This window comes from Cydia splendana, chromosome 6 (genome assembly GCF_910591565.1).
Source record: "Cydia splendana chromosome 6, ilCydSple1.2, whole genome shotgun sequence".
NCBI lineage: Eukaryota > Metazoa > Arthropoda > Insecta > Lepidoptera > Tortricidae > Cydia > Cydia splendana.
Window position 1 is genome coordinate 24,280,728 of NC_085965.1, and position 25,758 is coordinate 24,306,485.

At 37.3% G+C, this 25,758-nt stretch overlaps 1 protein-coding gene across 1 annotated transcript; it reads right to left on the reverse strand.

The window, feature by feature from the left end:
- Positions 1 to 10,588: 10,588 nt before the first annotated feature.
- On the reverse strand, positions 10,589 to 18,536 carry LOC134791534 (uncharacterized). The gene is made up of 3 exons (XM_063762583.1): positions 18,141 to 18,536; positions 16,778 to 16,802; positions 10,589 to 11,084 (listed from the first exon to the last, which is right to left on the reverse strand). Exons 1-3 carry the CDS (start codon positions 18,466 to 18,468, stop codon positions 10,730 to 10,732), a joined length of 708 nt encoding a protein of 235 aa, XP_063618653.1. The 5' UTR covers positions 18,469 to 18,536; the 3' UTR covers positions 10,589 to 10,729.
- Positions 18,537 to 25,758: the final 7,222 nt, after the last annotated feature.

Consider the following 25,758-nt stretch of genomic DNA (forward strand, 5'->3'; position numbering starts at 1 on the left):
ACTTATCATCTAAATGGGTCAAACAGATCACTGTGTTATGTCTTTCCTGTAGACATGCACAAGAGTTAAGGGCTATAAAGGTTAATTTTCTTATTTAACCCTTATCCACGTGAAAAGGTCCTCCTTTTATTTAGAGAACTATGATAAAATCATTACTTACATGCCCACAAGCTGTTAACTATTGCCCACAGGAGAGAAAACTAGTGTGTTATCGCGAACAGTACATTTTTCTCTCCTGTGGACAATAGTTAACAGCTTATGGGCATGTAAGTAATGATTTTATCATAGTTCTGTAAATAAAAGGAGGACCTTGTCACGTGGATAAGGGTTAAATAAGAAAATTAACCTTTATAGCCCTTAACTCTTGTGTATGTCTACAGGAAAGACATAACACAGTGATCTGTTTGACCCAAATAGAAGGCAAACATTGCGGCATATTGAAGTGTTGAGTCAACACCCGATGAGTGAATGACACAGCCTCGGTTTCATGGTGAAGGACCCGGGCTGGTTTCATGGTGAAGGACCCGGGCTGGTTTCATGGTGAAGGACCCGGGCTGGTTTCATGGTGAAGGACCCGGGCTTTGTTTTATAAAGATCCGATAAGGTTAAGTACCTTATCGGATCTTTATGAAACAAATAAAACAAACAAATAAAACCTTTCGGATTTAGACTGCACCAGTTTTACTACAGCAGTCGACTGCATTTGCTGCCGAAAATATCAAAATTCCGGGCAGCAACATAGATTTTGACATCGAATATGGGTTGATATGGCAGTTGTTGGGGGTTTCCGATATGACACTGATGTGTCAGTGACAAAGCTTTTTGTAAAAAAAAAATTGGTTAAAGAAATGTCACTTTTGACACTGACAGATCAGTATCATATTGGAAATAGATTGAATAATTAAAACTCGAATTGCCCTGTTAGTCTCTGAATTTAATAAAAACTACCTGATATCCGCGACAATACATGCGACAGAGCAACAGTCCTATTATGAAACTCACTTTGTTCGTATCGTAAACCCACACGCGTATTTTAATGCATTTCATTATGTGTCAGTTACATCAAGTACTAATAAATAGATATTTTCCATTAGGTACACGCCAGAGCAATGGAAAGAGGTCAGATTGTATCACCGACTAACCTATAAATTACATCTTACGAGTGTGAGTGATTTATTTTAATTACAAAAAATATTTTACGTGTTAAAATAAAAATTTAGTATAAAATAGTAGACTGTGTTTACTAATCGTCCTTCTGAATCTAAATCTATACTCGATAATATAATATACGTGTAAATACTTATTAAATATAATATATGTAACTATATTGTCGGAACTCTATATTGTACATTGAAACTCTCAAAGTCTTAGCTACCTGTTTTTTTGTTTTGGGGAGAAACGAGAGATATAGATATTCGTAAATTATAGTAGAAGAGGTGTAAAACCTAAGAAAATTTCGTGCTTCAAATTTGACAGCTGAAGTAGATGTCGCTGTACGCAATTTCCATAACTCTGGACTAAAAAAGTCGCGGGTTTAAATCTCGAAGGTATTATAAAATTATGTTGCAAAAATACAGATACGTTTGTATTACAAATATGATATCGTCAAAGTTAGCGAATTAGTTTCATTCAAATATTTGTGTACTTTTATTTGTACCCCTAATAAATTATTTGTATATAAATTGTACCACGCTATAATTATCGTAATTTGCTCGGGTAATTTCAAATCTATATTGTAAGTAAGGTCTTTGTAAAAATTAAAACAATAAAATGTCATTATCTCTCTTATCTCCTCAGGGGCCATTTTATAAACAGTATACTAATGTTTTTTAGTCTACAAAAAATCATCGAATGGGTTTCCATGACAACACTAATAATATTAGTCTAATACCGTAAAATGGCCCCAGATGTACTCCCGTTAGATTGTGTTCTTGTGATCACCGTTCAAGTCAATTTTGAGCACTATCAAATGTTCTGTGATACATGTGTTTATTGGTTCGTGTATAATAATTGTATAATTTGTCATTGGGTCTCTTGATGGCGATAATAAACGTACTTAAATGAGGTTTTTGGTTTCATTTACATGGGTACCTAATCCAATTATTATTGAATGACAAAAGGCTTTTATAAAAAAAGAAAAAAGGAGGAATAATAGAAAGGAAAATGGAAACGGATTAATTTCTTTGTGACAAAAGGTATGTGTTTTCTGACTGAGTTATTTCGTTATTTATTAGGTTAGGTAAGTTCTTAGGTTAAGTAGTTATAATACGGATATAAAAATAAAATACGATAAGTCAATAGAATACAAAGAGGCAAAATACTTATAAACAAAAAATTAAAACCTAACATGGCTCAAGCTGGCGGTGGTCAGGGCTGGTGGTCAAAAAATCGTATATCGGACATAAGTTCCTAAAAATTGCGTTTGTGTTATCGATCGCATAATCCAGAGAGGACCCCCGGGACTATCGGCGCCATATCCAAGATTACTGTTTTCTGTATATGACCTTTGAACCAGCCACCCAGCGAGTCTCTCAAGGTTTTGGTCGAGACTGACTCAGTTATTATTATTAAGAATGAACATACAGGTTATTAAATTCTTAAATTTTATTATTAAATTTCAAGAGCCACGAAGCCTAATATTTATTAATAAAAAAAATCCACAACATAACACAAAAACTCTTGAAGTGTAGATTTTGTAGAAATGATAAACTAAAGATCATGGCGTTAGTATTGGTATTGCAGTAGATGTAAAAATCTAAAACAAAAAAATTAACCAGACCATTTGCTATCAAAGGTCCTTCATCTTTATTTAAAGTTATCATATCATATCATATCATCGAAATATATCAGTTTCAAATACTCTCTGTTTCCAGTCTAACTGTTAAATAATAAACAATGTGTAAATTAAAGAAGCATGCCAAGTAGGGAATGCAAATCGGTTATTTTCGGTTATTTTTTGTATAGAAATTATCGGTTATTAACCGAAACCGCGGTTATTTCCATACAAAAAATAACCGATTTGCATTCCCTAATGCCAAGTACTATAAATATTCCCTGGAGCCTATCTACGAGTTGGTGCCATTTGCAGTCGAGTCTGGCGGACCTTGGGCTGTGGAAGCCAAGGAATTCGTGAGGGACTTCGTTTATATACAGTCATATACATTACTGTGAACATAATAAACCCTGAACCCACTAGCTAAAACAAAAACAATGTTGTTTCCATACTTTTGACCTGGAGTATACATAATAAACTTAATTCTCTTACAAAATCGATGAAATTTCACTAGCTAGATTTACCCGTATACTGTGTGAAATGTAATAACGTTACAGTTGCCACCAGCTACTCTAATTTGAACCTTAACGTGTAGAGTAAAAGTTGGTTATGGATCGTCCAGCGAGGACCGGACACGTCGGCTGCATCCGTCTAAAATGGCCGTGCTCCCATGAGGCAACAGTTAATATTCTACCAGTATTTTATCACGAAACCTATTTTTTTTACATAAATTACAGTTAAATCTATACGCTTCGCGTCACATGATACTCCCTACTCCCCACGACAGTTCCTTTAAGTATCTTTTGGTTAGTCTTAATTAAAAAAATATATATATATAATTATTTCCGTATTTTTATTATAATTATGCTACATTCCTTAACAAATTAAGGTGCAAAACTTCAAAAAATGTCTACAAATATTTTAAATTACAGATACTCCATATAAAAATCAACTGTCACAGGTACCATCATTCGACGCGATATACAATACGCGATATATAATATACATAATGTGTTTGTTAAAGAGAAGTAATACTTAAACACGTTAATATATACGTTAAGATAAGTTGTAGGCGATAATGGCGCCTACAACTTATCTGCTTCGCCTAAAGGTTGACTGATAGAGGATGCCTTATGGCATTAAGTTAGCCTTTTGTGTACAAAAGTTTTTACAATGTGTTCTCTTAAGGGGACCACAGATTACCAGTTCGCCGGCCGATATCAGTCTGTCAGTTAAACGCAAAATTTGACAACTCCGAACAATTGACAAGCTGATATCGTCCAGCGAACTGGTAATCTATGGGCCCCTTTATGTGCAATAAAGTATATTACGCGGGCATAGTGCGAGGTTGTGTGCTAATTGCAAAGAGAGCATTGCAAAGTCTTTATAATTCAAGTCAAGATACGGTTAATGTTAATTAACCTGTGCACATTTCCAGGGTAGAAGGAAGTCTATTGGTCTGACGTGTAGACTTACAGCTCAGTTCCACCGGGACCCGAGCTATATCACCACGTTTAGATTGTTCGTTAACTGGCTGCTAATTAAGGGCCGGTTGCACCCCACCATCTTTTTTTGCCAGTTGGCTGAACACTAAAAATTAACTTTTATTTCACACCTACTACGCGTACCTATAAGATTACCTAACAGAATTTTCAGTAGGTACCCCTGGTGTAAAGTGTTTGGTTAAGTGTCATTTTGTATGGGACTTTGAGTTTCCAAAACGTCCCGCTTGGCGCGCTATTCAAATTCCCATACAAAAATAGACATAGTAAACGCGAACGCACATCACGTTATCGAATGAAAGGACCATGGGCAACTTTGTATGGAGCCTGGACCCAAAGCCAACAGAAATGAGAGTAAGATCATTAGATAGGTATTTATATTTTAGTTCTATGGGCACCAAGCGGAATTCCATTGCAGTACTGAGAAATTGGTATTTTAGCCAAAATGTCGTCACCCTTATTACCTAGGCAATAGAGTCCAAGTAAGTAAATTAATTGCTGCAGGGTAGATGTTCGCGCACCGCCGTGCGAGCACACTGAATGATTTACCGCGCTCGCCCGGCGGTGGACTCTATTGCCTAGGTAATAAGGGTGATGAAATTTTGACTAAAATACCAATATCTCAGTTCTGCAATGGAATTCCGCTTGGTGCCCATAGAACGAAATGAAGTACAGAGAAATACCTATCTAATGACCTAACTCTCAACTCTGTTGGTTTTGGGGCAATTTTGACGCATAGTCCTTTACACTAGAACTAGAACGAAATAATACAGATATTCTATGCGGCATAATTCTTGGTAATTTTAACAAAATTTTCGTTTCTGTGTCAAAGCTACTGAAGCTAGAGACAAATGTTTTGAAGTTAATACGTCTTATTTTAGTTAAATAATTGCAGCTTTAAATTTTAATGATAATTTGTAAATGTAGTGTGAGTAGGTACCATTGACCGGGGTGACTTTCAAATGCAGGGGCGACTTTAAAATTTTAGGTTTTAAGCCATAATACTCGTATATATTTATGCGAGATTTTTTACAGTAGGTGAATATGAATATATAGTAATCTAACTAGTTACAGGAACATTTTCAGTAACTAATGAATAATGGTTATTCTATGGCCTTTTTAAATCTATCAAAGTAACCCCAAATTTTCCAAAGTCACCCCGGTCTACGGTACTAAGAAAAATATTCCTAAAATATTCCTTGTCATTGTATTTTTAGATCACCTTTTATTTAATGTACGACGTCTTACAACGAGACCAATTCGAACGTACACTGATACGTGCCAATACAGGCACGGACAAATACGAGCGAAATGCACGATAACTAAATAACATGATTCAAATATCATTCTGATGTCAGTGTAGGTACGTTAGAATTGGCCTGAATATTATGGAGCAAAATATTAAAATAACAAATCACAACGCCAATCAACGCGTAAAACGGAATACATCAAGCTTAATATAAAAATGTCCCAAAATAAACATTTTCATACAAAAAGAAACGTTAAATCACATTCTTGGAATAAGGAAGCTTTTATAATGAACACAAATTCAACACACTATTGTGTTGTTGATGTAGTTCTAAAATGGCGTATGTTATTATGAATGTAGTATGCTGATACGACTTTTTGGTACTTGTAGAACGGTTGTGGATGGCTACAGATTAAATTTCGTAGATTCAGCATTATGAAACTTTTATACATATACGTATATTTAGTTGCGATTATGACATTAAGCGCGCTTATAATAATGAAATAGTCAGAATCAGAATCAGAATTTATTGTTATAAATGTTATAATATAGGTAGGTAGGTACATATAGGTGGTACTTTTAGATAAATTTCGACCATTATGCTTTATCCACCAATGTGTATGTACAAAGCCAATGTCATGCCTAAAAAATAACATGCTGCGTGCATACTTTGAAATTAATAATATTCTAAATAGTAGGTACCTACAACCAATAAACTTGCCAAACAATACAAAAGACTAATTAATAGAAACAATTAATAAAATTGTGAGTCCTACAATAAATTGTAGAAATTAAGTAAAATGGAACTAAAGTCTGCGAAATTTTAAAGCAAGTGTTTCATATGCTTACTAGGAAATTCCAACATTGATTCTGATTTTGTAAACGATAATAAGGAACTAAATCATTTCCATTTTAATTTTTTCAAAGAAAATAGAGAACATTTGTACGTAAAAAGTTTAGTCGCTCTATTTTCTTTTCTTTACAATCCTAATACTCCAGACACATACATTTTTACTTGAATGTCCATGACAAGTTGTATGTCAATTATTCAGCATGTAAAATAAGAGCAAAACTTCGATTGTATGGTGGCGGCTAAGTTCGTGTGACTCAGAAATGCTCATATTAGTCAAGGTCGGCAACGCGCATGTAACACATCTGGAGTTGCAGGCGTCCATAGTCTACAGTGACTGCTTACCATCAGGCGGGCCGTATGCTTGTTTGCCATCGATGTGGTATAAATATTAGTGCGTAAGTCACCGGTCAGCCGCCGGCAGAATACGATGACTGCAAGTATTGTTTGCTCCATCTACAGGATGTCATCTGCGGGGATGACGAGGGTATCCGCGGTAGAATAGGCACGTTCACGGGTCGCAGGGCCCGAATGACTTTTTATACTGTATAGGTATGTCCTGCCTGGTACTTTGTTGAAATATAAAATGTAAGAAATGTTTATAGAGTCAGACCAAGAATAGTCTGCAGCGGATTTGATAGCCCACGCAGTGGAAGTGTTATTTTAAACGTCAAACTTCTATGAAATTATGACGTATAAATGACACTAAACTTGCACTGCGGGGGCTATCAAATCCGCTGCAGACTTTTTTTGGTCCTACTCTAGGGAAACGTTAAGGTGACTGCATTTCCAACGACAGCTGCACTACTGTTGCGACGTTACCACAGTATAATAAATAGTACTAACGTACAGTATGGACACTCCCTGCCTCCCGTTGAAAGTTCCGCCCACCCGCTCTCGGTTACCTCTCAGTTACCGGCTGGCAAGGACGCGACGACGCGGTGCGCAGAGCGGAGGCCACGTAAAATATTAAACAAATATTTACAAATCCTTTTGTAATGTGCGTGTGTTGTGCTGTGTACGGTTGTTTAAGCTCTATAAACGACAAAACTAAAAGAAAGTTCCACAGATTCCCATTGTATGAATCAAGGCAAGTACATACCCAGTTATTTTTAAAGTGTTTTATGTTTTAGTAGAATACCAACTTACAATAGGTACTTATGTTTAGTATTTCTTTTACCCTATCTGTTTTAGACCTAAACCTATCAGATCACACTGAAAACAACACAATATCTATATGAACAAAAAATCATGTTTTCAACTTACGTAATATTTTGGTGGCCTGAATTTTTACTGACGTTTATACTGATTCAAAATAGAAAACTATTGTATAAATCGAGCTTAGATACCCACCTTACAGCATAATATGATTCTTATTTCTTCCTAATTCGCGCAATGAGTTTTGGGTCATTGAGGTCATCGAACTTGTCAACAAAATGGCGGGAACCCTAGCTCGTCTTTTCTCACTCACACAAGCATGGTACGCGTTCACCTACACGAGCTTAGACTGTGTGCGTAGGAACGCGTTTGTTTCTATACATTTGATCGCCAGTGTCCGGGGTGTGACGTTACTGTCATTCATTTTACTATGGACATTGACAATAACTCCAGTAAAGATACGGTTACGTTAAACATTAATTAGTAATAGGCAATTTTTTTTTTATTCCTGTTCTTTAGATCATTTTAAGATACTTTATTTTCGAATCCAACAAACTTTCTGTCCGGAAGTAGGTAAAAAAAAAATAGTTAAAAAAAAGATCCGTTCTTGTTTGTTAAAAATAGTAATAGTATTTTTAGTTCGTAAACGTAACGAAAATAATATTTATAATGAGTCGACAACGGAATCAGTCAAAATATTAACACGGAAAATAACTAATTCAATAAATGGCGGGGCCTCACGGATATACGTCGTAACTTGATATAAAAAAAAAGTAATAATTAGGTCTTTGATTGAATTACCATAAAACTACCTCATTAAGCTATTTATCCGAGAATCTGACATCAATATTATTTGTATCACTTGTATATATATTTACGCCTTAAACATGCTAGAAAAAATGGTTATAGATATAATTTCTTGCAGACTTTGTTCTGATAACGTTCAAAGTGATATTCAATACATAATTACACAAAAATATGGTCAATGTAATAAATATGTGCATTTTAACATATTCGCTAAATGAAACTACCAAATTTGAACTCTTTGCGCTAATGCTAAGGATTACATTTCCTTGCGGCGCGCGGGGACAGTTTCAATGCGGGCGGTGGCGGGAGTTCGTGCCAATGACGCGTGGATAGTATGTAGGTAAGTATGTACTTACCTACAAGTTGCTACAAGTGACAGGCAAATTCGAACGTGCGCGGGCGTCTCGCTCGCACCAAATATTTGTGCGGCCAAGTTTGAGCAAAATGAACGCGCGCGTGAATGATAGCTGATTAAAAATAACTGATATCATTTCCAGTATTATTGGTTGATGTTCAAATTATATTCGTAATTATATACGTCAATTATGACCCACTACAAAAATAAAAATTGCGCATGACTATCTATCGTTCTTATTTAATTTTAGAATGGCATAGTGTGGAGTGGCATTATAAAAGGAATACTTATTATCGTAGTCATTTGACAGTTTTGGTGACACTTTCACATTCTGTCACAGCGAAGTGTGTAGGCCCACTCTTTAATTTGATATTAACGTCTATCCAACAACTTTGTCAGTAGAAAAAGGCGCGAAATTCAAATTTTCTATGAGACAATAACCCTTCGCGCCTAAGCGTCTGTAGACTTTTTTTTTCAACAAACGTATTATATTGACTTTTTCGTGCTCTTTCAATTCATAGTTTACGTTCCATAATAAGTATAACATAGTAAGTTCCATAATAAGTATAACATAGTATAATAAGAGTCGACGTGAAATATATGTTTACACTTTTGCACCTTACTCCTTTGCAATAAGGCGAAAAGTACGGCTTTAAAATGACAGCGTTTTACACAAAAATAAAACGCTAATTAAATAACTTACCATATTCTGGACCTAAGAATAAATAATATTGAGAGTGGCAACACTGTCGTAGGGGGCTATTCATAAATTTAAGTCATTTCAAATTTGGGGGGGGGGGGGGTCTGGACATCGGATGATGGTAGCATGACGCAGGAGGAAACGGTGTCATTCGAAGCATGATTTTTTGATGATTTTAGGGGGGGGGGGGGGGGGGCGACAAAAATCGTAAAAAATAGATGACGTCATGTATGGACAGCCCCTAGGTCGTATTGTCTTTTTCTAGCATATACCTCCCTCTCTCCCCCACACTCCTACCACACAGGCAGGTTGCTTTGTCAGTTATACAAGACAAATTTTCAAGTCATTGTCTCAAAATTATACATATTTGCACCATGCAGGATTAAAACTTTAGGTTCCGAATAGAGATGCACCGGATATTCGGTTACTATCCGGTATCCTATCTCGCCCTTATTTTAATATCCGGACGGATACCGGATACTAAACTAAGGGTACTAAATAACTATGCTTGATATCGGAATATAATCGTACTCGATTATTATTTTAAAACAATTTAAACGTTCCATTCACTAGCTCGCGCACTAATTTCATACCTAGTGATAGACCTATACACCGCGCGAAAGTTCATTACGAAACAGGCCAAAACTTCCACAATGCGCACCTGAAAAACCTGAATATTTCCGCCGGCCGAATATTCGGCGGCTGAATACCGAATATTCGGCCTATGGTCAGGCCGTACATCCGGTATCCTGTATGCGGCCAAACAACTATCCGTTGCATCTGTAGTTCCGAATATGATAAGTTAGTTAATTAGCGTTTTATTTTTGTGTAAATGCTGTCATTATACAGCTGTACCGATATTCGGAACCTAAGAATAATATTGAAACATGTTTGTTATCGCCTGGTGGTGGGAAGACGCCAAACCAATGTGATTATACATATCCTATGATATACTTATTATGTGTATGTAATATAATTATATTATGAGTGTTTAATTAATTATGTAGTACGTACACCCTTTATTGTAACACCTGTGAGGAGAGAGATATTTAGTAAAGTATACAATTTGATAGGTGTGAACGCCGGTACTTATTGCTGGGATGATTTGACGGGTCGAGAAATGAAGGCTACTACTTTAAAAAAATATAAAAATGGTTTAATAACCAGTAAAAATAAAATTGTACAAGAAAGTAGCACGTTTTCGTTTTCGTGGCTTGAGGACGAGTGAAGGACGCGGCCCGGTCGGTAAAGCAGTCGGCTCGCGTCGATAGGGCAGGTTCTTTGACGTATGCGTGTGTGAGTGCATCAATCGTTCACACAAACACATGCTAGGCGTTAACATGTTGCGGCCCCAGGAACGAAGTTCGTGTCCATAACTGGTAGAGGGCACAGTCGGTTGAAAGCTCGTCGAAGAGTTCCCGAAGTGGTGTTGACGTCGGCTACGCGGGTCACGCCGTCGGAGCCGGGGTAGAGGCGCGTCACGCGCCCCAGCAGCCATCGGTTGGGAGGCAGCCGGTCATCTTTCACCAGCACCATTTCTCCTAGCTGGAGTTGCTGTCCTTGTTTGCGCCATTTCTGTCGTTTCTGGAGCTCTGTAATGTACTCTGTATAATATCGGGACCAGAAATGGGCTTTCAATTGTTGAATCCTCATATATCGTGAGAGAGTAGGTATCGCCGCAGGGTCAGAGCTCTGAGGAGAAGGCAACATCGTTAGCGTTCGTCCGATTAAGAAGTGAGCGGGGGTAAGCGCGGTAAGGTCTGAAGGGTCGGATGATAATGGAGTGAGAGGCCTAGAATTGAGGGTAGCCTCGATGCAAGTGGGAACTGAATTTAAATCTTCGTACGTTAAGTGGGCGAAACCTAAGACCCTTTTTAAGTGGTATTTAACAGATTTTACGGAACCCTCGGCTAATCCATTAAAGTGTGGACTATATGCTGGTGAAAATTTAAAGTTTATGAACATCTCAGATGCCTTTGAGCTGATATAGTTACTATTTGATTTTAAAAATTTAGACAACTCATTACATGCGCCTGTAAAGCAAGTCCCATTGTCTGAGAAAATGTTTTGAGGCTTTCCTCTGCGGGCAATGAATCGATCTAGTGCTGCGAGGAAAGTGTTACTACTTAAATCGGTGACAAGTTCTATGTGAACCGCTTTTACGGCTAGACAAACAAATATGCACAGATACGACTTTATCAGTCTGCTGCCTCGGCCTCTTCGGTTCAGTATCATGATTGGTCCGGCGTAGTCACACGCGGTATTAGCAAATACATAGTCAGTATGCAGGCGTGGCGAAGGAAGATTGCCCATTATGGGTTGAATACTCTTGCCTGCATAACGACGACATCTAATGCAATTTTCAACTATTTTTCTGGCAAGGTTTCGACCATTGATCAACCAGAATTTGTGGCGCAAGATTGCAAGTAATAGTTGCGGAGGTGCATGTAAAAACATTATATGATAGTGTCTAACTATTAGTGTGGCTAAATGATGCTTTGAATCTAGTAATATTGGGTGTTTAGTGTCATAATCATAAAATGAGTTACAGAGCCTGCCACCTACTCGTAACAGTTTATCAGTTGTGTTGTAAAATGGATTCAATTGTAGCAATTTATTATTGGCAGACAATTGTTTTTTATTTTTTAATAAGTCATATTCCGAGCTAAAAACTTCAAGCTGAACGAATCTGCACATTGAATTTAAAGATAAATTTAGTTCATTTATTTTTATGTAGCCAGTATATTTGTCTTGTGGGTTACGACAATTGTAAATAAATCGATGAACGTATGCGATTATACGTTGCAGCTTACCGAAATTAGAAAATCGCTTCATAAACTCAGTAAAATACGAAGTGTGATCAGTATGACTTGCATTTAAGTTGCATATGACCTTGAACTCTGGTCGTCTCGGGTATGGTGGGGCTTCATACGCTGGAGCTCAGGCGGAAACTGTTGTTGTTGTTACACTACTATGGAGTAATAAACAACACAGTAAATAATCCGAGTGTACTGGCTCGACTCGGCCTGTTCGTCCCGGTGTGGCGTCCCTGTCCCCCGGGCCTGAGCGCGCTGCCCGCGCGGCGCCCGGCGCGCCTATTCGCGGGGTGCCCCGCGCGCACCCGCCGCGCCGCTAACTCGCCCACGGCTCGGGCTTTAGAGCTTCTTAATGTCTTGTCCAAGTTTGCCCCGCAGATCGACATATTCGCGGATAGTGTTGGTAGTTTTGACAAAGAGCTCTCAGTATTCCTGAGTCGTTATCTGACCAAAAAATGTGTGACATGAAAAATTTTATAATAATTTTAATTTAATTTTTAATTTAATGAAAAAATGGATGAAGAAGAAGTGTATAGCTAGTTTGTAAGCGATTTAGTGCATCTGTTATGCTTATGAATGTCTAATAAATAAACAATTAAACAATCAAATCAGAATCTTGTAAATGTAATGGCTGTTTAGGCCAAGAATGTTCGTCTTGAAGTAGATAGGGTGGACCTGACCACCATAAGCTGCAATTGTCCAATTGATTGGCGTCTGCCCCGCGAGAACCTATATCGGCAGGGTTACATTTTGTAGGCACGTAGTGCCAATCACTTGGGTCAGTTGAGTCACATATCTCGCTAACTCGATTAAACACAAATGGTTTTAGCTGATGAGCTTTAGGTGAACGAATCCAACCGAGAACAATTGTGGAATCGCACCAGTAGGTGCAACTAGTGATATTTAATCTAAGTGCTGATTTCACTTTAATTGCTAGCCGTACCGCCAAAAGTGCCCCGGCTAATTCGAGTTTCGGTACAGTCAGCACAGGTTTCAACGGAGAAACTTTACTTTTTGCTGCCACTAAATGGACAGATACGTTATTATTATTAACGCTACGTAAATAAACGCATGCGGCGTAAGCTTGTGTAGATGCATCGCTGTACGTATGAAGTTCTATTGATAAAGGACTGTCGATCACGACACATCGAGGAATACGAATATTATTTATGGTACGTAGTGACGATACGAATTTAGACCACATAATTGATATATCTGACGGCACAGGCTCGTCCCACAAGATCTTTGCGGCCCATAACTTCTGAAGAATTGTTTTCGCTAAAAGCACGCATGGGTTAACAAGACCTAATGGATCAAAGATTTGTGACATCATTGAAAGTATTGTACGTTTGGTAACGTTGTTATTTTCGCCAAGATTAACTGAAAATAATAAGTTGTCTTCCTTAGAAGACCAGAGTAGGCCTAACGTTTTTGAATATTCATTGTCACATAAATTAAGTAATTCGTCACCATTACTTTTACCGATTATTTAGGTAACAATATGAGCACTGTTTGAATTGAATTTACGTAGATGAAATTGACCAGTTTCTAATTGAGTTATTACACCCTTGCAAATATTAATGAGATCAGATTCAGAGGATGCCCCAGTGATTAAATCGTCAACATAGAAGTCATGTTGGATGACTTCTGAGACCTTCTTGTCGGGACATTCAATACCTAACTGTGTCAAGCACCTTGTCGCGAGAAAGGGAGCTGACGCCGTACCGTAGGTAACTGTATGTAGTTTATATTGTTGTAATTGCTCATAGGGTTCAAAACGCCATAAAATTTGTTGAAGCGAATGTTGAGATGGGGTAACATTGATCATTCGATACATTTTCTCAACATCTGCGGTAACAATGAACTTATGCTGGCGCATTCTTATAAGTATGCTTATAAGGTCGTCTTGAACTGGACTAGAAAATTGTTCTTCATCGTCAGGCTGCGGCAAAGAATGCAGCGCGACGTCATTTGACGAAGGCGAAGATGCAGGAGTTGTATGTTCGTGCAATAAACTATTGCGCTGTAATCCACATGTGCGACAAGGGTTTAGCTTACACGTTTTTTCATTGTGACCCACGCGCAAACAGTTCAAGCAAGCCTTGAGTGCTTTAGCTTTATCAACGCGAGCTTGTAATTTTAATGATTTGAACTTTTGACATAGATACAGTGCATGATCGTCATTACAGAACGGACAAGCATACTTGCGAGAAGTAGTAGGGGAATATGTAGTAGCTGTCAACGCCTTCTGTCGATTGTGCGTAGTGTCGCTAGACCTACGTTTTTTATTAGACATTTCTGTAGATTCTAATAAGTCAGCCCGATCTTTAAGGAAATCGTTAAACATTTTAAGTGTAGGAAGCTCCTTTAATTTATTCCTAAAGGATTCCCATTTATGATGAGTAGTTGTATCTAATTTGCTTGAAATTATTTGAATTATAAGTACATCCCAATGCTCAGTAGGGAGATCAAGCGATTTGAGTGCTCTTAAGTTTTTATTTATCGTGTCAATAAGGTTTCTTATTGATCTAGACGATTCTTTTGACAATTGTTCTATGTTAAAAATTGCCTGAATATGATTGTTCACTAAAGACCTTTTGTTATTATAACGATCGCAAAGTAATTCCCAAGCTATTGTATAATTATCGCTGGAAAAATCCAAAGATTGAATTATTACCGCGGCACTGCCCTTCAGTGCAGCGCGCAGGTAATGAAATTTATTAATGTTTGGAATTGAGTTATTTCATAAATCATCTCATTTATTCGTGATAAACTATAACATACACAAGTAAAGAAATAACAAAGAAAGTTGAACATAAAAATAAATAAATAGTTTACCACGAAATGGTCCCGCCTCAGCATAAATGCTAACCCAAAAGTCAGCGCTGATCTTCCGGTGAGACCATTTGTGGGTCACGAACGCAGCTGTACGACACGGCCCCATCATAAAAATGAACGCGACTTTGCGGCGGAGAGTGGACGGGCGGACGGGCAATCAGCGCCATCTGCCGGTGAGATGTCAAGATGACATAAGGCCATGTCGAACAACACGTGCTGATAAATAACAAGTCCATTAATTTTATTATTATCTTCTAAAACACTAGTATCAGTGCATAACACAAAAGAAAGTAAACGTGATTACATGATGAATTAAAAAAGAAAAAAATACAATCTTACAACATAAAACAAAGAATACTACCTAGGTGATACAAATACTAAAAAACGACTGACAATGAAATAACATAAAGCTTGACTTTTCGTTTTTACGAGTTTTTTACACGAAGAAGATGAATTACTTAAATATAAATATAAAAATAAATATAAATATAACGCACAATGGTGATGCAAGAAGAAATGACAAAGAACAACAGTTTTCAGACGCATTGAGTGATACGTGACTATAGGACAGAAAAGACAGGTAACCTATATTACAATATTATTGATTTGCCCACAAGTATAAAAAAAGAAAAAAAAAAAGTAAAAGTAAAAACAAGTAACAACCACATAATTATAGGAGTAAGAAATTACACTAAAAGAAGCTAGAATCATGTCTTAAAGTCTCCTGTTGCCGCTGGTGTTGTAGTGTACATAGTTTAAGCTTGGCTTTAAAACTTATTATGCTTTGTAGGTTCCTGAGGGGTGGAGGAATGTTGTTCCAGCAGCGGCTTGCCATGTACCTAAAGCTCCCACGAAAAGCTGCCGAAGCATGTTGAGGTGTCACCAACTGTACACTGCAATTACGCGCCCCAAGTGACCTACGGGTGGACATCCATGATAACTTCTCGAAGAGATACGATGGGGATTTGTGTTTTACTACGCCAAATAAAAGAAAAGCCAGATGAAGCTTGCGACGGTGTAGCATTTTGAGAATACTGTGCTTATTTAGAAAAGGAGTCACGTGGGCTCTTGGTGGAATGTTGAAGCAAAAACGAGCACAAGCATTTTGTACCCGCTGAATAAGTCGCTTTGTTTTTGCCAGAAGACGTGGACCATAGACCAAATCCATATAGTTTAATTTTGACAGAACAAGTGTTTCAATCAACTGAGTGCGCAAGGTTTCATTAATGAACGGTCGTATGTTATATAAAAGTTTAAGCCTGAAGAAACAGTTTCTCACAGTTTCCGCAACATGCTTTTCAAATCTGAGTTCACTATCCATAATTAAGCCTAAATTTCTAGCCTCATACACTCTTTCAATGGGTTCACCCGATAACATTACATCTCTAGCAGGTCCTATGTTGCTCAACTGATTTTTGGTGCCGAACATCAGATATTTTGTCTTAGATGGGTTGAGCATAAGACTATTGTCTAGTGCCCAAGATGCTATGTTTGCAAGATCTATATTAAGTTTTTGTATAGCACTGTCAATTTCAGATGGTTTACAGGAAATGTATATCTGTATGTCATCTGCATAAATATGATATTTGTAGTGCGTAATATGAGTTCCGATGTCTGCTGTATATAAAATGAACAGAATTGGGCCGAGTATCGATCCCTGCGGTACACCTCTGGAAAGGGCCATTTTACCTGAGACTTTAGCTGATCCATCACTTAAGCTCAGTTTAACATACTGCTGCCGCTCACTGAGATAACTATGAAACCAATGCAGCGCACTGTTATCAAACCCATAATAACTTAGCTTAGACAGCAGCAGGTCTATATGAATGCAGTCAAATGCCCTAGAAAAATCAAGCAGTACAAGTAGTGTGCACATGCCCTTATCTTGTGACCAAAGTATGTTATCTGTGACATCTAGCAAGGCTGTCACAGTACTGCGCCCCTTCCTGAAACCCGATTGTACATCTGGTAAGATACCGTTACTCTCAATGTAGTCATTGAGTTGTTCACACACAATCTTTTCCAGTATCTTAGACATACATGGTAGAATGCTGATAGGCCTAAGGTCCTTTAATTCAGAGGGGTTAGAGGTTTTAGGAAGTGGGCGCACGATGGCCACCTTCCAAGTGTCAGGAAAAGTGGATGTTAAAATAGAGGTGTTTATCACATCAGTCAGTAAGCCTATAGTATAAGGAAATGTCATAAGCAGCATTTTTAAATTAATTAGGTCATGCCCTTCTGCATTTGATTTGAGTTTGGATATCATTTTTAGCAACTTATTGGAGCTAACTGGTTCAATATGAAATTTCGACTTTGTGTTGTAGCTGTTGAACTCAAAGTAAGTCAACTGAGAAATTGTAATATGTGATGCAATTGGTATGTTTAAAAAATGTTTATTTATTATATCAGGGTCGCTGAAAGTGGATGGCAATTCTAAATTATTTTCAGGCAGAATGGTAGATTTTAGATTTTTCCAAAGAGATTTCGGCTCCTTAATTTTATTATTTATGTTGTGGTTGAAGAAAGCTAATTTTTCATTGTATATGGCCTTATTTACTGTTGACTTTAGGTCCTTATAATAAAGTCTTTTACTCTCAGTCCCTGTCTTATGATAATCTGCGGCAGCTTGATCACGTATACGCATCATCAGTTTCACTGTGTCTGTAATCCAAGGATGTGAGGGTCCCTTTATTATGGATGTTTTCATGGGTGCATGCATGTCAAATATATTGACTATATGCCTGCTCAGTGCTTCCACCTCGTCATTAACGTTCGGCAGCGCAGACATCTGATCCCACAACACACTACGCAAATCATTGTCAAAAAGAATAGGATTGATGTTATTAATAGGCCTGTGCAATATAGTATAGGGCTTTGGTTTGTCCCGCTTAATCGCGAACTCGCACATAACAATACAGTGCCCAAGGAGTGACCCTACATGCTCAATATATTTGAATGTATGAGACTACTAAATGTGTCACGGAACTCCAGCCAGTCATGATAATGGCCCGAGAAGCTAGGCATATCTATAGTAGGAAGTTTAAGTTTTGTCCCACCTCCAATCGCAGTCACACAAGAACCTGTCTCCGAGCGGTCGCTGCCCGCAGAGGCGCCCGGCGCCGGCGCGGCCGCCGACAGCAGCTCGCGTGCGCGCGCGACGAGCCCGAAGTACTTGCTCTCGAAAGCCTCGCGTTCTTTATACTGCTCATCTGGAATTTCCAATTCATTCTCTATATCACACTGAACGGAGTCAAATTCAGAATAAATTTCTTCGATTTTTGACAACCGGTCGTTTAATTCTGTAAGTTGTAGTCTACTCAAGCGATCACAACTTTCGACAGTTGTTAGGTGGCTTTCAAATAGCGTAAGCTTAGCTTTTAATGAGGCACGCCTTCTAATCAAAGGTTTATTGTCAACCATTTTAAAATATATAAATTAAAAGGCAAAGGAATGAATTAATTTGAGTAGTTACTATAGATGTAACTATAACTTAATGTATATTTGTTACGAACCAATGCGATGAAATGAGTTGCTAAAAAAAAAAACAACAAACAAATTATTTGCAATGCGATGAAGATAAAAAATAAAGATTAGAAACGATTACTTAAATCAGCACAAAAGCAGCGAAGTGAGGGTGCGCGTAAAAACTGCAAAAAGCCAAGCGGTGCAAGCGCGTAGGTAGCAAGTTAGCAACAGCTAGCAGCGAGCGCGCGGTGTCCGGGCTGGGCAAGCGAGGCACCAGCCAAACAGCACCGATATCGGAATGCACTGGAACACGTGAAATAACACTATCTAAGTACTTACGTAGTTATACACAGTTCGCACTCACAACGAAGCAATGCCAAAAAACTAGAACACTCTGAAATGCAATTTATTATCTTTATAATTATAAATGAACAAAAGGTGTAATTCCAACCTTTGTTTAACAATGAGGAAAATATGAGCAATAATGCACAAAGCGTAAATGAAGTGATTGCACTGATAACAGAATTAACCTGTTTATGATGAGAATGTGGATATGATAATTTGTTGCTAAGTGCAATTAGAAATAACTCGTTAATAGAATAACGGATCGTTAACGTATTTAAGTATGTATGTATAAGTTTGTATAATTTGCAAAATAAAGGATTTGCGAATAACGTGCACTACGTTTTTAACGGCAACACAAAATAACGGATTTGTGAGCGTTATTAAGAAATAACTGTTAACTTTATTAGGAAACGTTAACACTGAAAATAAGTAATAAGTATGAATTTTATGCAAAATGAAGGATTTGCAAGGAACGTGCAATACGTTTGTAACGACAACACAAAATAACGGATTTGTGTGCGTTATTGAGAAATATCCGTTAACGTTATTAACCTTAACGTTACTCAAAGGTATGTATATGAATGTGAGATGACTTGCAAAATGAAGGATTTGCAAGCCTATCGTACAATGCGTTTATAACGGTACCACAAAATAACGGATTCGTGGACGTTAACTGCAGAATAAGGGTTATGGGACAAATATGTAATTTAATTGGGAAGCAAATACACAAATGAAGGATTGTGTTGGAAATTAATGATTTCGGAACGAACAATCGGAACGAACTTACGGTTTGCCAATCTCAATAGAACTTAGCTAATGATTTCCTGTGTCGGCGCCGTCGATCCCTTTGTCTCCGAACTCTCACTCTCAGATTTCTTCTTCCAATATTTGTCCTCGTCTATAAAATATCTTGAAGCCACATAGAAGTCGTTGATGTGTATAAAATCGGATGACTCGTCCTAGTTTTGATGAATCCGATGTTTGAAAACTTCCACGTAGTAACAGCCAAATCACGTCAGCGAAGTATTTCCTTTGTTCTTTGTTCGTCGCTGGTGCAATATCCGAGTTCGTAGGTCCAAAAATGTGAACGCCGGTACTTATTGCTGGGATGATTTGACGGGTCGAGAAATGAAGGCTACTACTTTTAAAAAATATAAAAATGGTTTAATAACCAGTAAAAATAAAATTGTACAAGAAAGTAGCACGTTTTCGTTTTCGTGGCTTGAGGACGAGTGAAGGACGCGGCCCGGTCGGTAAAGCAGTCGGCTCGCGTCGATAGGGCAGGTTCTTTGACGTATGCGTGTGTGAGTGCATCAATCGTTCACACAAACACATGCTAGGCGTTAACAATAGGTACATTTTGTAAAATTAACATTTATTGTATTTATTTATTTATTTCAAATAACAAATTGCACCTTACAGCTAATGCCAAAGCGGCACAATTTGGAACACATTAACAACATAAAGCATTTTTAACATTATTTATAACAATACAATATACAGCTAAGACACATGTATTCATTATGGTATGCTACTCTTAGGCATCTCTCTTTCTAATATCCTCTTGCACTTTCACATCACTATTCCGGATCGTTTTTATTTGCTAGATAATTTAACGGACAACTATAGTACATTGTAGGAGAGGACGGAAAACCGCTAAAAGATGGACGAGTGAGTTTGAGGGCCGACACGTTGGTGGAGGCCCTCGAATAATACGACTCCATCTTTAGCGTTTCCGGCCGAGGCATTACATAGTGCTTTTCACGACTACTGCGAGGAAATAAGGAAACATTTGGATAACTATAAGTACTAGCCCGCGATTTCTCTGGTAGCAAATTACTACCCACTGCCTGTGCTGTCTCTTGAATTTCGGTAGGCGTCAGCGTAAGAATATCATTTTCTTCACTAGAAGAACTCATTTTTATAGCGAGCGTAGATACGTGTTTCTTATATTTTATAGTACTACCCAATTCAGTGAGAATTTTCCGATCCCGCCTTTTTTCTTTTTTATTACATTTAAGAGGCGTTTTTATGTTGTTTGCTTCAAACCGACTCTAAACTTAGAAGCGTTTTTGCTAAAAAACCACAACCAGCTACAAAAGTAAAAAACGCCTTAAGCGTGAATCGAATGAACTGACTGAATGAATGAATAGTTGGACATTTCGTGTTTTTTTTAAACAAGAAATTGGTCCTATAAATAACCTAAATTTATTTTTGAAGGAAAAAGTTGCGCCAAAAAAGACCTTTTATTGATTTTTATGTTTTAAATTATACTCATTGCTGTAGCGAACTGTCACCAATGACAGATGATGATAATAATGAAACATTGTAGTAGTGGTGGTTCAGGTGCTACAGCTATTGCCTACTTTCCAGCTTGGTTTTAGACCATCTATTGCCACATTTCCGAACAGTGGCGTGAAAAAAATTATTATTTATTTCACACCAGCTCGGAAAGGCTTACTTTGCACTTCAAACACTGAGAGCAAAGTTTAATTTTATTCACAAGTGAGGCAAAGAAATCAAATGCAAATTTTGAGTTGTTTTCTTATGTTTGCTGGTAGAATTGACTTTTAAATCATAAATATTTAATAAAATTCATTTGTATTTGATTTTGTATGATATTTTTACATTTAATATTTGCTTTGGGTTGGTGTGGTGAAACATTTTGTGTTTCACTTGGGGCAAATTTTGTTTAACCCTCGTGCTTTGAAACCCTCGCAACGCTCAAGATTCCATGTTTCGAATGTTTTACTTGCTCAAGTATCAATATTAGCACGAGCGGTTAAACAACAACTTTGCCCCCTTGTAAAATAAATAACTATTTCAATATAGTCAGCTAAACTGAGGTACAAATTCAAAAACTCACCAGCAGTTTAGCTTCACGACCTTCCAGATGGAAAAACAGCAAGCCAATGACTTGAAAATTTGCCTTGTATAACTGACAAAGCAACCTGCCTGTGTGGTGGGAGTGTAGGAGCGGGACGTATATGCTAGAAAAGGGCAATACGACCTACGATAGTGTTGCCACTCTCAATTAGAAATGCAATGGATAGTTGTTTGGTCGGATACCGGATATTCGGCCTGACCGTCGGCCAAATATTCGGTATCCGACCGCCGAATCTTCGGCCGGCAGAACAATAAAAAAAATAAAAAATCATTTATTTCAGACCTTGGTTCATACACTTACACCAAAAAACTAATTAACTACAAACTAAATTTAACAATACCTACATTTCGGTTTTTAGGTGCGCATTGTGCAGGTTTTAACCTGTTTCGTGGTGAACGTTGGCGCGGACTCATTTCTATGTTCGAAATGAGTAGGTACCTACGCGTGCAAGTGAGTGGATGTTTAAATTGTTTTGAAATAATAAACGAGTAATGTACAATATGACCGTGACTGTTTCTTAAATCCAATTTGTTTACTCTGAAATCAAGCAAAGTTACTATCCGGTATCCGGCCGGGTATATTATTCTGAGGTTCCAAATATGGGTACAGTTGTTTAATTGTTGCTTAATTTGGAGATTGACCCCTATTTCATTTCTGATCAAATCGGTCGATTTGATCATCCCGTCTGGACTTCACTTAACAGCCGTAACACATTACCGCGCCGTTCAGGGTCACGGTGCGCCAAACCATAGCCTGATGTCATGTAGGTATGCATAATGTACTTAGTCCAAAATTATGTTATTTACTAATTATGTTATTTATATGCATTAAACGTTAAATCTGAACCAATTCGATTACTATTCTATAGTGAAACACATTCAGCTTGACTAGAAAAAGCGCGGCAAATTTAAAACATGTATAAGTAAAAGGCATTTAAGGTTTTAATAGCGCTCAGAGACCTGACTTTTATCTCGATATCGTAATTTTCTAGCGACAAATCCATTATCTATACAAAACTGTCGCAAAAATGTTATCGCTTCTATATCGTGGTACAGGATAGGATGGAGCCATATACTTTACTACTTGCTTGCAAGTATCGTAATTAAGCAGTGCTAAGTAGTTAAATACGCGCAATGTATTTTTATGTCATAAATAATGTATTTATTTAATGTTAATTTAGTATTAATTATAGTATGTATATTGTTTTATCCACAAATATGAATAATTGTAGTTAATTTACCAATAAAACATAATTTATACGGCCACAAATAAAATATTAAATGCTTCTAAAGTCTGTTTGGTTATTTCTACATGGAAACGAAGTCATTTCAAATTATAAAAACATTAACTGAACACCTTATTGCCACCTGCAGTCACCGCTCGCCGCTCAGCTATCCGCTGTCGTTAATACCACGGCCTTACGTTTTATGACACTGAGTCGCGTCAGGGGAGCGACACGGTTCGGTGCGCTTGCGTTCAGTCGAGTTTTGGAATATTACTGCAAATTTTTGTTGTTTGTTAAGTTGTTGGTTATTGTTGTTTGTTAATTTGTTGGTTATGGTGTCGACTTTTATTGCCCTAGTCGCCAAATGATGTTACTAGTGAAATTTTAACCGACACCACACGGTAAAAATAAGTTTAACAATAATTACTTAATTAAAAATCGAATAAAAACGGTATTTCTAATACATAACTTATATTTTTTGCTATTCAATTAAAGAGTACTAACAAAATCCTAACTCAATTAATTAGTGCAAATATTTTAAGGTTTGCGATTCCTGCTCGGCCTTGCGTCGCAAGGTGCCCGGTACCACTGTATTGCAGCAATAACTAGAAATGCTTACTTTGGGGAACATTAGCAACTGTCGTTTTTGATAATTACATTTTAGTGGTGAGGGGTGGTACTTAAATGACCTCTATTGAAACCTTAAATGGTTTAAACTTATAGGCGCGAAGATTTGATTTCCCTAAGAAAATTTTAATTTCGCGTCTTTTTCTGCTATCAAATTGGGTGTGTGTCAGTATAATAGCCCTATATAATTGGCCTATTATTGTATTAAATTTAACGCGCACGCAAAGACGGAAAGCCTGCAATTACGTAAAATTTACTTTCTTATTTACAGCACTCTTGCCCAGATTAAAGCTGATAATTAGTTCGAATCTAGTCTCCCATATTTTTTACGTTCACTGGTACATATGTTTTGACCGAGTAAATAGTAAATATACTAAATACTTTTTTAAATATTCGCGCTCGGGGCGATGGAAGTTTCATCGTTCCGTCGCCCCGCTCCATGCAACGACCAATCGCGTTAGCTCGCTGGCTCGTGCGCGGCAACTTTAAAGCAACGATAACGTTTTTGATGGTTTTTTGTGTTACGAATCATATTTTAAGCCGATTTTTACAGTATTCGATGAAAGAGAACTCATAATAAAAATCCCATATGATATTGATCTATTACCATTTTTAACCAGGCAATTAATGCACAACCCCATAAAACCTACCATACGGTATTATTTAGTGTACGATTAAATTGCAACGCTTGTACTTATTGTAATTTGGAAATAATGAGAGAAAAAATAGCCTATTACCATTTTTGAGGACGGAAATATACTGAATTTAATAATAACCGTAGGTTACTTACTTTAAATGTAGGATACAGAATTATTTTTTGTGTGATTCATGCTTAATGTCATAAAGCAAATATTTCTCTATGAGTATAAATTTAAAAAATGTTATTAATATTTTTTACAAACTTTCTGTGATTTTTTATATTTTTACATTTTTTTTAAATACCTAAATGTAATATATTTATTTGGATTATGTGTCGACGTAATCACTAGATTTATTATCTGTCCCATACACCGAAAATTTCAGCTATTTCTAATTATTTCCATTCCGCCATACTAGCCGAGCGTACCTTTCTTGGCCTAAATTACATCGACGTGTCGGAGCAGTAGTGCAGCTGCGGTCAGAAATGGAATGTTACCTTAAAGGTCCCGTTTGGATTCAGACTACACCAGCAATAAGTACTGCTGACAGTAATGCGCACGACATTGTTGCAGCAAATGTCAAAAATTTGAGCATCAACATCAATTTGATGTTTCTTCTAATCTTTAAGTAGGAATATCTAACTGTTTATTGTCCCAACAAGTGTCCCCCTTTCCCCCATAGTTCATCTTACCCCACCTGACCTTATGTAAGAAGGCCTTAAAGGCTTTTCACTAGTCAGTGTTTGATATCACTGATATCATAAAAGTGCCTTGGTTTTATACTGTAATGCTGTGTTACTTATTTGATCAATAAATAAGTATCATTTATAATGACATGAAAAATACATAGCAATATTTATAAATAAAATATCCAGGCAGGTATTGGATTTGCCTCCTAAAATTAATCCGATTAAATAAGTTCTAAAATAAAATTACATAAACTCGTAAATAATTCTAAGTTTTAAGCCGTCATTATTAAGGGCCGGTGGACACGAACTGCAACCCGTTGACGTTTAGAATAACACTTGAACTGCGACGTGCTATCAAAATCGTTGCAGTCTTATCTTGGTCCAACCGTTGGAGCTTTTAATTTTTTTATGGAGCTTGTTTTTCACTTCTAGAAAGTATTGAATAAAAATAATCAAAAAATCTATAAAAAGTCACAAACGAAAGCTATGGTGATATACATTAAATATTTTTCATAATGTCATTATCCAAGGAGGAAAATAAGGACTACGTTTGTATGGAGAAGTGGTCGTCGACTAGAGTCGGACCAAGAAAAGTCTGCAGCGGATTGGATAGCCCACGCAGTGCAAGTGTCATTTATGCGTCATAATTTCATAGAAGTTTGACGTTAAAAATAACAGGTGCACTGCGTGGGCTATCAAATCCGCTGCAGACTTTTCATGGACTGACTCTATCCTAAGGGCCGGTACAGACGGACTGCAACCCGCCTGCAACTTGTATGGGAACTGCACGCCGAATGCACAGTTTCCATACAAATTACAGCAGTCGGTTTGCAG

Excerpts from the sequence above, each read along its gene's own strand:
- LOC134791534 (XM_063762583.1), bottom strand. The coding sequence starts at position 18,468 with ATGGTTGACAATAAACCTTTGATTAGAAGGCGTGCCTCATTAAAAGCT. Across the intron at positions 16,803-18,140 it reads CGCCTCTGCGGGCAGCGACC|TTATCTCAGTGAGCGGCAGC; the intron begins GCTCGGAGACAG and ends TTGGTTTCATAG. Across the intron at positions 11,085-16,777 it reads TCAGTGAGCGGCAGCAGTAT|CTCTGACCCTGCGGCGATAC; the intron begins GTTAAACTGAGC and ends TTCTCCTCAGAG.